General features: G+C 38.3%; 1 protein-coding gene across 4 annotated transcripts in view; it reads right to left on the bottom strand.

The window, feature by feature from the left end:
- Positions 1-311: 311 nt before the first annotated feature.
- Positions 312-12725, bottom strand: part of LOC109078802 (endothelin-converting enzyme 2-like) — a 60510-nt gene continuing 48096 nt past the window's right edge. For all 4 annotated transcript variants that reach the window (XM_042738903.1, XM_042738905.1, XM_042738906.1 and 1 more), the window contains 11 exons: positions 9284-9426; positions 8882-8996; positions 8109-8219; positions 7806-7904; positions 7574-7651; positions 6636-6739; positions 6447-6557; positions 6286-6353; positions 3812-4002; positions 3284-3379; positions 312-1422 (listed from right to left, as the gene is read on the bottom strand). In XM_042738903.1, coding sequence (XP_042594837.1) covers positions 1246-1422; positions 3284-3379; positions 3812-4002; positions 6286-6353; positions 6447-6557; positions 6636-6739; positions 7574-7651; positions 7806-7904; positions 8109-8219; positions 8882-8996; positions 9284-9426 — 1293 coding nt within the window. In that variant the 3' untranslated portion in view covers positions 312-1245. The remainder of the gene's footprint in view (positions 1423-3283; positions 3380-3811; positions 4003-6285; positions 6354-6446; positions 6558-6635; positions 6740-7573; positions 7652-7805; positions 7905-8108; positions 8220-8881; positions 8997-9283; positions 9427-12725) is intronic.

The following is a 12725-nucleotide window of genomic DNA, read 5'->3' as shown; positions in this document are numbered from 1 at the left end:
TGCAACTCCCTGAAACACACCGGGCATGCTGGGAAGTTTAGCAGACGTTAACAGAACGGTTTTGGGTGAATCTCAAGAAATGCCAAGAATTTCTCATATTTCAGTCCAACAATAGAAAATCAGATGTTTTTAATGTTTTTGAAAATTCACTTAAGCTCACAAAGGCTGCATTTATTTGATCAAAAATACAGTAAAACAGTAATATTGTAAAACATTATTACAATTTAAAATAACTGTTTTCTATTTGGATGTATTGTAAAATGTAATTTATTTCTGTGATGTAAAGCTGAATTTTCAGCATCATTACTCCAATCATTCTAAAAAAAAAAAAAAAAAAAAAAAAAAATCCTAATAGTTCCAAAAACATTTTTAAGCAAATAATAATAATAATAATAATCATCATCATCTTTAAATTTTGGAGTGAAATATGGTGAGATTCACCCTTTTAGTGGTTTTCAGAACATAACATGGCAAGACAACAAAGTTCAGCACGACATGGAGATGGAAATATATCCTTCACACACAAGTCACCGTCTGTAGGCAAACAGTGGAATTACACTGGAATGGAGTTACTGAAGGCAAAGCAGTGCAAACTTTCACTTACACAAGGAACAAACCTAAAATTGTTCTTTGGCAAAAAGCAGTTTAAAATGAACATTTCATTTCAACTTTGTCAAGATCAATACATGACACACAGAATCGGACGAACAAACAGTGGCTTTCCCTGTGGTTTGATAGCGTTTCTTTGAAATCACTATTGGGAAATGGGCTTTCATCCTGTAGGGGGTCAAAGATGCAGTTCAGAACTTCCTGTGAGGTCACCGCGTGAATGTGAAACTTCCTGTAAAGTCATAATGGATAGAGCCAAACCTTTCCTGTGAGGCATTCCCAGCGGCATCGCGGTGCTCGCATCTTCCAGATCAGAAGACGAGGAATCAGGTTTGTTGTGAATCAAGGTAAGAAGCACACAGACACACATGTAAGCGTGGGTTGGGGCATCTCAGCGCCCCCCAAGTCCAGCAAACAAATAAATAAAGCCAGTCTGATATGGTGGAGAATTTGATACGGGTCGAACATCAACGTTGGCAGGCGCTCGCTTCATCCTCCTGCTTTCAGCCCAACTCCTCAAATAACTCGGAGCACATAAATAAAAAACAGCGCTTGACAAAGAGCCAGAGCTGTCCGTGGAGTGCTTTTTGGCCGGGCTGGTCTGTGCAAGCGTGCTGGTGTCTGGCGGGTGACAGTTCACCACACCTCGCAGCGGTGGCCTGAGTTCATGGGCGAGCCCAGTGGACACTGGAAGTGCTCTGCGAAGTCGGGCGAGTTGGACAGAGTGCCGATTACACGGTATTTGGGAGGGCTGTGAGGGTCCGTCATCAGGCCCTCGTGAGCGCTTTCTGGTGTTCGGACCGAACACCACACCTATGGAGGAGAGCCAGAGGAAGCCATGTTTTTACAGGCAGAGCTCTGCATTGTGTCGTTTTTTAAACATTTTTTTTTATTACTGCTGTATGGTAGAGTAGGCCATGCTAATATAGCTAAAGTACAATAATACCTTATAGCAACTGCCTTATTTGCTTCAAAAATATTGTCTGTTAAAATATCCGTGACACATTACAATAAGGTTGTATATGACTTACATCATATGTTAGTTAATATTAATTGTTATTAATTTAATAATATCAATAAAATTATATTGGTATACACTAGGGCTGGGAAAAGAAATTGATGCATCGCGAATCGAGAAATGAATCCGCATCGATTCTGAGATTTTCCGAATTCATCGCGTTTCTTTCTCGAGTCGATTCTGAGCGTAGTTTTTAACCGCAGATGGCGCTGCACGCTTTAGAAAAAGCCTTACTCTGCTTGTTTCCAAATCCTTACACACACTTGAACCTAAAATATTCATTCATTAAATTTGAAAAGGTTGAAGTGAATTACAAGCGTGTTCACAGTGAGCTGTGTTTACATTAATCTCGCGTCATAAAAGCATTCTGAGCCAAGGTAAAATTACAGACTCAGCTGAATGCAAAAGTGAGAGTGTGGATAAAAACTAGAGTAGAGCGCCATCTGCTGTTAAAATCTATGCTCAGAATCGATTCCAGAGAGAATCGCAATGCATTCGGAAGATTTTAGTATCGATATTTGATTACAGAAATACAATAAAACTATATTTAATAATATTCATTTGTATTTTATTTCTTAATTGAATTATATACATAATTTTTATATATTTGAACATTAAACAAAATGTATTTCTGCAATAAAGTTAATAATTATTACTCTATTTTCCGGACTATAAGTCGCACTTTTTTTCATAGTTTGGCTGGTCCTGCGACTTATAGTCAGGTGCGACTTATTTATCAAAATTCATTTGACATGAACCAAGAGAAATGAACCAAGAGAAAACATTACCCTCTCGCGGCTGTAGACGGTAATGTTTTCTCTTGGTTCTTGGTTCTAAATAAATGCGACTTATAGTCCAGTGCGACTTATATATGTTTTTTCCTCGTCATGACGTATTTTTGGACTGATGCGACTTATACTTAGGTGTGACTTATAGTCCTAAAAATACGGTACATATTAAGTAATAATCAACATTAATTTCTACATATCTTAATATATTAACATTGTAAGTTGTATAACATTAATATATTAACATAACAATCGTTTATAAATTATACAAATAACTTCTAATGTGTTCTATAATTATTGTATGTTAACATTTACCAAGATTAAGAAAGATTTTTAACGATTTAGAAAAGTCTCTTATTCTCAGTTTATTTGATAAAGAATCCAGTCAAAACAGCAATATTGTGAAATAGTATTTCAGTGTCACGTGATCCTTTAAAAATCATTCTAATAGGATTTATTGTTTTAAAAAATGTTTCACAATGTTACTGTTTTTACTGAGTTCTTGATTAAATAAATGCAGCTTTGGTGCACAAAAATCTGAATTATAACTGATACTTTCTATTATAATTGAAATCTATTAACATGAACAACAATTTAAAAATGTTCTTAGTACATAATACCTAAAGCATGTTCATGTATGTTAATGTGTATGTTAATGTACAGAACCTTGTTGTAGTAAGTTTTGTTTTATTATTATTATTAAAATATACGTATTTAGCAAATGCATTACATATTTTGTCTGATATGTAAACTAAGGTTAGTATTTGGTCTCACAGTGTCTTTTTTGCAGTTACACAGTGGGTGTATCACATAATACTTGTTACTATTATAGCAAACTGATTTCTTTTTTATGTGTGTCTTTTCATACCTGTGCAAAACCTACGAAGAAGAGCTGGTCGTTTGTCAGATTGACAGCTGGGAGTCTCTTCTCTTCGCCGTTCTGCTTCACCCATGAGCGATACGCCTGCAAAACAAACAGATCTCCAAATTAATCTGTAGTATCTTTACTAAACTGAACTGCAATGCTTGCTTTAGCTTGAAAATAAAAAAATGTACGCTGATTTATATCTGTGAACCACAGAATATTCAATAAGAAATTTCCTATGGGATGGTTTTGTAAAATGTAACTTCCTTCTCTAATGGCTTTAAATGACCATCCACTCCTATGGTGGACATCCACTCTCAGGCCTGTCATCTGAATTATTAAAACATTATGAATAAATAACTTGAGCCTCTAAAAGTACTGAGAAAGAGTTTATAAGGCTGGCAAACAGTCCAGATTAGAACACGACTGGAGCTTGATGTCTGCTTCATTTCCTCAGATTTAGGCTGCACCTCTTGTTGAATATGTACGTTTGTTTTTTCTAAACAATACAAAACCTGAAGCATAACCTACATGATAGGCAGCTTTCAGGCCGCCATTGTCTGCGATGTTTTCTCCCAGCGTCTGTTTGCCGTTGATGTGCTCTCCGTTGATGGTGTACTGAGTGTACTGATCGATCATGCACTCGGTGCGGTTCTTAAACTCGTCCACCGAGGAGTTCTGCCACCACGGCCGAAGGTTTCCATCTTTGTCATACTCTCTGCCTGTGGAACAGAATTAAAGCATTATATGATGAAATATTGAATTGTCCTCAGTCTACCAACTTTCAGAACTCAAACACCTTCAACAAAAATGCCTCTGTAAACAGGTATGGATTTGTTCTGTTAACCTGATGCAAGATAATGCAAAGGTTTTGCAAAGAAGCTGTTAAACTATTTGTGAAAAAGAAGTGCACTTAATTATATTGAGTGTACTTTAAATATTAAAGGATTCATGCTGAAGAAATCTGAGGGCACTTAAGTGAACTTAAATAGAGACATTTTCATTGTTTCTAAAAACAAAAATGCTTATTTTGATGTTTTAAAACTGTACTGTGTTATTCAATTTTACATTTAAAATTAATAGATTTATATTATCACAAACGTGTTACTGCAAATATGTTTAAATTAAAAATTTCAAACTAACAAACATTAATAAACCCATCCAAACAAAAATATATCATTTACATAATATATGTATGCGTACTGTGTATATTTATTATGTAGAAATAAATATACACACATGCATGTATATATTTCAGAGAAATATTTTATTTTTATATATTAAATGTATTTATTTATAATATAAATGATATGAATATAAATATAGACATGTAAATATACATGTAAATAATTTCAAAATATATACCGTATGTGTGTGTATTTATATATACATAATATATATATATACACAGAACAACACACATATAGTATATTATGCAAGCAAAATCTTTTATTTTGGATGCGATTAATCTAAAATAATTGTTTGACAGTGCTAGTTTAAATCTATAAAATACAAGTTTCAATTGTAATGATATTAAAGTATATTTTAGTTTACCATGAATGCTTCTTCCACTTTATTTCAGAGATAACAGATTTATGAAATTACACAAGGATGAAGTACTTAAAGGGATAGTTCACACAAAAAATTAGAATTCTGTCATTATTTACTCAAATTTATTTTAAAGGGATAGTTCACCCAAAAATGAAAAAATTATGTTATCTGCTTACCCCCAGGGCATCCAAGATGTAGGTGACTTTGTTTCTTCAGTAGAACACAGACAAAGATTTTTAACTCAAACCGTTGCAGTCTGTCAGTCATATAATGGAAGTGAATGGGAATCATGGCTTTGAGAGTCATAAAACATACACAAACAAAACCAAATTAAACCTTACGGCTTGTGACAATACATTGATGTCTACATACATTGTCTGTGCAAGAAACTGAACAGTATTTATATAGTTTTTTACCTCTGATTCACCGCAGTTTCCGGACTGTCCTGAGTGCGTTCTCAACAGTCGGCATGTGACGCGTCTTCTTCTTGCTTTACGGCGGATCGCAGACTTATAAGTGCATTTCTATCTCTGAGAAATGGACCATTGACACTCCTAATTGAGATTGTAGATAGAGTGTTAATGGTCCATTTGAGAGATAGGTGGCAGTAATGCACTTATACAGTAAGTCTGCGATCAGGACAGTTCAGACATTGTGTGAATCAGAGGTAAAAAACAATATAAATACTGTTCAGTTTATTTAAAAAACAAATCATCATCACGAGCTGCAGGATTAAATTTTATCATCACGAGCCGCAGGCTTTCATTTGGTTTTGTTTGTGTACAAAGTGTTTTTTTGACTTGGTTCTTGGTTTGTGTTCTACTGAAGAAACAAAGTCACCTACATCTTGGATGCCCTGGGGGTAAGCAGATAAACATCACATTTTCATTTTTGGGTAAACTATCGCTTTAAAGAATGTTGGTAAAAAAAAAAAAAAAAGAGTTACTGGTAGACATCAGTATTTTTCCCCCCTTACCATGGAAGTCAATGGCTACCAAAAACTGTTTGGTTACCAACATTCTTCTAAATATCTTCTTTTGTGATGAAAAGAAGAAAGAAACTCATACAGGTTTGGAACAACTTGAGGTTGAATAAATGACAGAATTTTAATTTTTGTGTGAACTGTGCCTTTAAAGTGTGTGAAGAAAGTACTCTAAAGTTGAGTTACAGTAATCACACTTAATATACATTTATATTTTAAAATATTTGAAATTAATTGCCATTAAGTGTCAGAAAACATTACCTTCAGTCTCGACTCTTTTACAGTATTTATTTTCCAAATGTATTACAGTAGTGCAGTGTATTATTAAAGGTGGAAAGTTTTATTCTAAGGGTCAGAAAGAGGGTGGAAGATATTAACTGAAGCTAGATGTTGACTTTTTGTTGGAAGAAATCTTGACTAACAATATTATTGGGCATCAGTGGAAGACAAACATGTATGAAGGTGTACTAACCTTGGTCATCAAAGGCATGAGTTAACTCATGTCCCATCACCACTCCAATGCCACCAAAGTTTAAAGCTCTGTGAGACACAAATCATCAGTGTTATTACATCCTCAGGAGGAAAGACAGGTCTGTTAGTGACATCCTAACTGCTGCAGGCATGTCTGCTCACTTGGGGTGATGCTGGGCGTAGAAGGGGGCCTGTAAGATGCCGGCGGGGAAGACGATCCCGTTCTTGGTGGGCATGTAGTATGCGTTCACCGTGGGTGGAGTCATGCTCCATCTACAGCAGTCAGAAATCAGCCGTCAGCTTACAGTACGTCTCACATGCTTCGCTCTTAACACACACTCTTACACTCACTGGTCTCTGTTGGGGGGCTTGCGCAGCTGGTCTGCCATCACTCGTGCTGAGAAGTTATAGAAGTTGATCATATTCTGGAAGAAGTTGTCTTCTGTAACCTCATACTACAAGAAAAACATGTGACCTGTTAGCTGGTATATTTGTAATATTAATGAAATTTGGCAAAAATTATTTACTTAATCAGTTTATAATATAATATAATATATTTGTTTATAATATAATATAATATAATATAATATAATATAATATAATATAATATAATATAATATAATAAACATCCTGGTATATTTTTTAATGAATTTTATTAGTTTGTATATTTGTTTGTTTGAGTCTTCTACTCACCCAGGCTGCATTTATTTAATAATTTGTTTAATACAGTAAAAAATGTAAAATTGTGAAATAATATTACAATTTTAAATAACAGTTTTCTATTTGAATATATTGTAAAATTTAATTTATTCCTGTGATCAAAGCTGAATTTTCAGCATCATTACTCCAGTCTTTAGTGTCACATTATTTTTCAGAAATAATTCTAATATGCTGATTTGCTGCTTAATAAATATTTCTGATTATCAAAACATTTGTGGAAACTGTGTGATACTTATACTTTTTTTCAAGATTCTCTGAAGAAAAAAAAAAAGCATTTATTTGAAAGATATTTTTGGAACAGTGTAGAAGTCTTGAATGTTTGGTTTTGATCTATGTATTATTTTTGTATTATTTCTTTCAGGAAGGGAAAAAAATGCACGGGCTCCAAACCTTTGAATGGTAGGCTACTGTTACATAAATTTAATTTAATCTAATTACTAAAGCAGAATTCTTATTATTTTTAATATTTCAACAATTTCAGCTTCATTAAATCATGCTGAAAATCATTTAAAACTGGAAAAAAGTTTTGTGATGCTAAACATTGAAACAAAAGCCATTTGCTGACTCACCCCGTCATACACATCATCAAGCTCTTTAGAGTCCAGAATGAAGTCTGGAAATCCAATCATGTCGTAGATGGCATCCGCCTAGAGCCAGAAAAGACACTTTATCCTGATTTTTTGGCACGCAATGCAAAGTGTTTACAGTTAAGCTGTTTTTGCAGTCTTGAATCCCAGACAAATCCGCAAGTTTGGGTTATCCAGTCATGCTGCTGTCTCTGTAATTCTTACTCTCGCTCACCTTGTCCTTGGCAGCTTGTCGGGTCTGTTCATCCATCCAGTTCAAATCATCCAGCGCGTCTTTGAAAGCTGTGCGGATTTCATTGATCATCCCCTCCGCCTGCGTTATGACAGAAAGATTGAGTTAAGAACTGTGTAATTTACTTTGCTGCCACATGGGGGCAAACACATGCCACCAATGAGAGTTTAAATTAAACATGAGAACAGAAATTGCTGTTCAACATTCATAACAGTATTTCAACATTTTCAAATACAGTACAGTAGTTTTTAGTCTAAACATGACATATGGTTTTACGTGACTCACTATTTCTTTGCTCTGTTTGTCGAAAGTGGCTTTGACGAAAAGAGCACCCAATGCAAAACCAAGAGTGTCATCTGTGTTCCCAATGCACGTCTGCCAGCGTGGAGTGCAGGACTGAATATGAAACAGACATATTGACAAATGACATGCAGATGAACTTAACTGACGATCCTGAAACAAGCAATCATGAAAACACAAAATGGGCACCAGATTTTTACTGTGGTTAAGTCAATTTGAAACATCTTCCAACTGAACAACAACAACAACAAAAAGACATTCCAGACTCTTTCTTTAATGGCCCCTTTTTTTCTGTCAAAATTGGCTCAACCCTCATGTCCCTATGAAAAAGTGTGCCTAATTGTATTAACTTTGCACTTGTTGTGTACTTCAAATCTTAAAAACTATATACATATTTTTTTATATAAAATTAGTCCATACAACTCTGACGCTATATTTCAAGTCTTTTGAAGCCATATGATTGCTTAGCATTAGAACCACACTGAAGGTTTGACTCATCAAGTTTGAATATGCATTAATGCAAATAAGAATTAGAGAGGTGTGAAAAAGACTTTCAGTGAATAATGACTAAAATTTTTTTTTTTTTTTTTTTTTTAAGCTTGACAATTCTAGCCCCCATTCAGTTCTATTATATGGGAAAAAATGTGTTCCATGAAACATTCAGGTTTGGAACAACATGAAGGTGAGCAAATAAATGACAACAGAATTATCACTTTGGCATGAACCATTTCTTTAACACACAATCCAACGACACACACCTTCTTAGTGCCGTAGAGGCTCTCCAGCAGCTTATCCTGAGCATTCTCAAAGCGTTGGTCCAGACTGGACGCTCCTTTCTGCACCAGATTCCAGATCATGTAATTATTCAAAAGACTGGGGAAGAAAGAGAGAGAATGCATCCACATATCGAAAAACGGGATCATTTCTACATATGTGCATTCATTTATTTATACAGGTAAAGAGAGAGACAGTGTAAAAGAAGCAGTAAAAATAAATGTATTAATATTCTCAGACAGGAAGGCAGAAACAGGGACAGCGAGAGAGAGAGAGACAGGCTGTTATTAGCACTGAATGTTCTGATACACAATCTAAACAGACGTCTCGGTGGGGACGTCCTTTTCCTGAACTCTGATTAGCTGTAACCATGGAGACAGCTGTACCTGTGGTCGGTCTTGTTGATGAGATCCGAAACCTGCTGCAGGTATTCTTTAGCGTAGACCACCACAGGCTCAGTGTCGTTCAGCTCCAGCGGTGACAGAACGAAGTTCAGATAATCCAGCCATTCAACTGCTGGAGCCAGCACCTATGACCGAAACAAACGGCATAATGTCAGCTGTATATTTCCAAAGGTCAAATGGACCATTTTCACATTCATCATAGTTGGGTTCACTTCAAGAGCAGTGAATGGGAGAGTACCACAAATATATTTTTTTGCATTCCCATTTGCTCAAATAGCAAAAGAAAAACTCTACGATAGTGTTTTCATTACTTTCAAAAAAAAAAAAAAATTAATTTACCATCCCTCCCATAGACGCTATATTAGAAACACCCTCACATTAGCGGTTTTTGAAATTTAATGCTAAAATTATATAATACAAAGTATAGTGTTATAAATGAACATTTAAAAAATAAAAATAAAAAAACGTTTGAGGATTTTTGATGCTGATGACCATAAACGCGTCATCATTCTTGTGAACAGGGTCCATTAAGTTAGGAACGATTTTGGGCCATTTTGGCACCTGAAAACAAAACAGCAAGAACCGCCCTTGATCACTACTGACACCTGCTGGTGTGGATGCAGCGTTACACAACAGCAAAAGATTGCCGTTAAGTTTTTCAGTAAAGTTTTCAATGCGCCAAAATTATGGAATCCCAAACTTAATATCTTAGAATTACAACTTTAAATGTTGCAATAATTTCTGAAAATATTCACTTTATTTCTCACAATTGTATTTTTATCTCACAATAGCTGGGTGTCTGTTACGTGTTGAGGTGTATAAAGCAAAGCGCACAAAGGAGATATCAATAGATTTTAATAATCCACAGGAGAAATTAAACATCAATAGCAGATAAAGGAATCAGTGGAGAACACAGGACTTAAACCGTGAATGTAATCAAGAAGAACAGAAACAGGTGTGGAGCTAATTAATCAAAAAACTAACTAGACAGGATAAAGCCGAGTTCAGACTGCACGAAGTAGTCGGGTCACTGTTCTTTTCACACTGCATGACTATCTTGGCCAGCATTCAGTTGCTGCTGTGTTCACACTGCACGATGGATCGGCGACAGAAGGTTTCACACTGCATGACTTTACAATAGGAAGAATTGCCGACAACTCTGCCTGGCACGCAAACTACACGTTTCAGAACCAAACACACGCGAGATGTGACAAGGAAACAACGCGATATCACGCGTGCAAAACCGGAGTTCTCACGTGAGACTGGGATTATTATTAAAAATGGTAGCCAGCAAGAAGCTTGCAATACGAATTGCCTGTGCGCTGATTTGCAGCGAAAACAAGAAAAAGAAAATAAGCCATGCTTGCTGATATTGTGGTCTATAACTCCTCCCCGAACTCCCCGCTGCTCTGTATCTTGCTCTCTCATTGGCTGTCGGTCATCACCGACGTAGTTTTCAGTCAGAACAATTTTCACACAGCATGATTTTGAATCGCCGACAAGTCCAGATATTTAGCATGCCAAATATCTCACGGGCATCGGCGACTCATCGGCGATTCTTTCAAATCGCGTCTTTGCTCATTCACACTGTGTGATTGTCACTCGCGTGAACGAGCACCGATTTGTGATTTCGGCCATTTGTCGGCGATTTCTCAAAACCTGTCGGTGAGCCAAAAACTGGGCTTAAATCGTGAAGTCTGAACTCGGCTTAACGGAAACACAGAAAACTAAACCAAAACAGATCATACATGTGACAGTTCACCCCCTCCCCGAATGGTGCATCCTCACAATGACAAAAACAGTCCAACTGAGGATGGAGGGTGGGGGTTCAGGAGGGGGGCGTGGAGCAGGCAATGGAACGGGAGCATAGTCCATACGGCCAGGGCGGCATGGATAGGAGGAGACTGGAGCCAGATGTAACTCCAGAGGCCAGCCAGGATAGCGGCCAACGGTGGAGTCAACGGCAGGAGGAGCCATGGTGGAGAAGGAGCTGACAACACCAGGGAGCCGACTGACGGAGACTGAGCCAATGGGTGAAGCCCAGGATGGAGCAGAGCAGCTGCGGAGCCAGGGTGACACTGAGGATCCAGAGTGCCAAGGCGGAGCAGAAAGCTCAGGCGACCGAGGTGGCAGCGGTGTTCTGGAAGACCGCGGAGGAGCCGGAACGACTCAGGATGGAGGCAGAGCCGGAGGGAAGGAGGAGCCTGACAGAGCCAGAGGGATGGAGTGAAGAGGGGAAGCCAGAGGAGTGGAGTCCTGAGGCAGCGGATGGTCGACGACTGACCAAGGAGGAGCCGGAGGGACGAGGGAGCCCGGTGGAGCTGGTGGGATGATGGGCCACGGTGGAGATGAGGGAGCTAGGAGCCAAGGCGTAGCCAATGGGTCGAAGGACCAAGGTGGAGTCCAGGGATCAGAGGCTAGATGCGGAGACAGGGGATCCTCACGCCAAGGTGGAGATTGAAACTGGAAGTCCCGAGGTGGATCAGAGCATCCAGATGGCACTGACTAAAGGTGAGCTGAGGGACTGACAGGCACCAGTGGTAATAGGGCCGAGGAACTGGCTGGTTTAAGAGGAGGCAGGAGAGGGAGGCTGGGAGGGAACACAGGAGAACAGGAGCTGGGCGGAACCAGCAGAGACGCAGGAGATTCAGGGCTGGGCAGAACCAGCGGAGACACAGGAGAGCTGGGTGATGCCTCCCCAAACCAATCTATTAAATCCATCTGTAAAATGTCTGTAAGTTCCTCATAGTATAGTCCAGTGACCAGTTGCAGCTCAATCTCCACCTGTATTCCCACAGCGCACAATGTTGTCGGCTCACAAACCTGGTCAGTCACATTCTCAAGTCCTAGCTCCGGGGTGATGATTGGCTCTGTCACGTAGAATGGCACTGGCTCTTTAATCACGGCCACTTCAGGCTCTGTGGCGGGCTCTGGCATTTGCTTCGTGCAGCGGGATGTCAGCTGGCTAGTCTTTGGTTTGGGAGTGGGGCTTGAGATATCCTCCTCAGTGGGGCAGACGGTGAATAGAGTTCCACAATTCACCAGCACCCACTCCACGAAAGCAGCAAAATCCTCCTTGGGACTGTTCGCTGGTAGGTGTGCCTTACACTACTCACTCAGGCTGGTGTAATAAAAATAAATAAATAAATAAATAAAAAATACAGAGTGAGAGGTCTGGGAAGTGGGTAGTACACGCCATCGAGAAAGTCCTTGGTGTGGTCCTCCAGAGAATGGTCCAACTGCTCCAGGCAAAATTGTCACTTCCTGATAAACTGGTGCTAAATCCACTAAGAAAAGTAGAAGAAGCCACTGAATATAATCATTTTCATATATAATAAACTATTTATGCCTCAGAGCAAGCAGACGAAACATAAAAAATGCAGTCATTGATTTCGGATGTGGATGCCTGCTGTTTAAGAACGCA

This window comes from Cyprinus carpio, chromosome B15 (assembly GCF_018340385.1).
Source record: "Cyprinus carpio isolate SPL01 chromosome B15, ASM1834038v1, whole genome shotgun sequence".
Lineage (NCBI taxonomy): Eukaryota > Metazoa > Chordata > Actinopteri > Cypriniformes > Cyprinidae > Cyprinus > Cyprinus carpio.
This window is presented reverse-complemented; position numbering and strand designations above follow the sequence as displayed.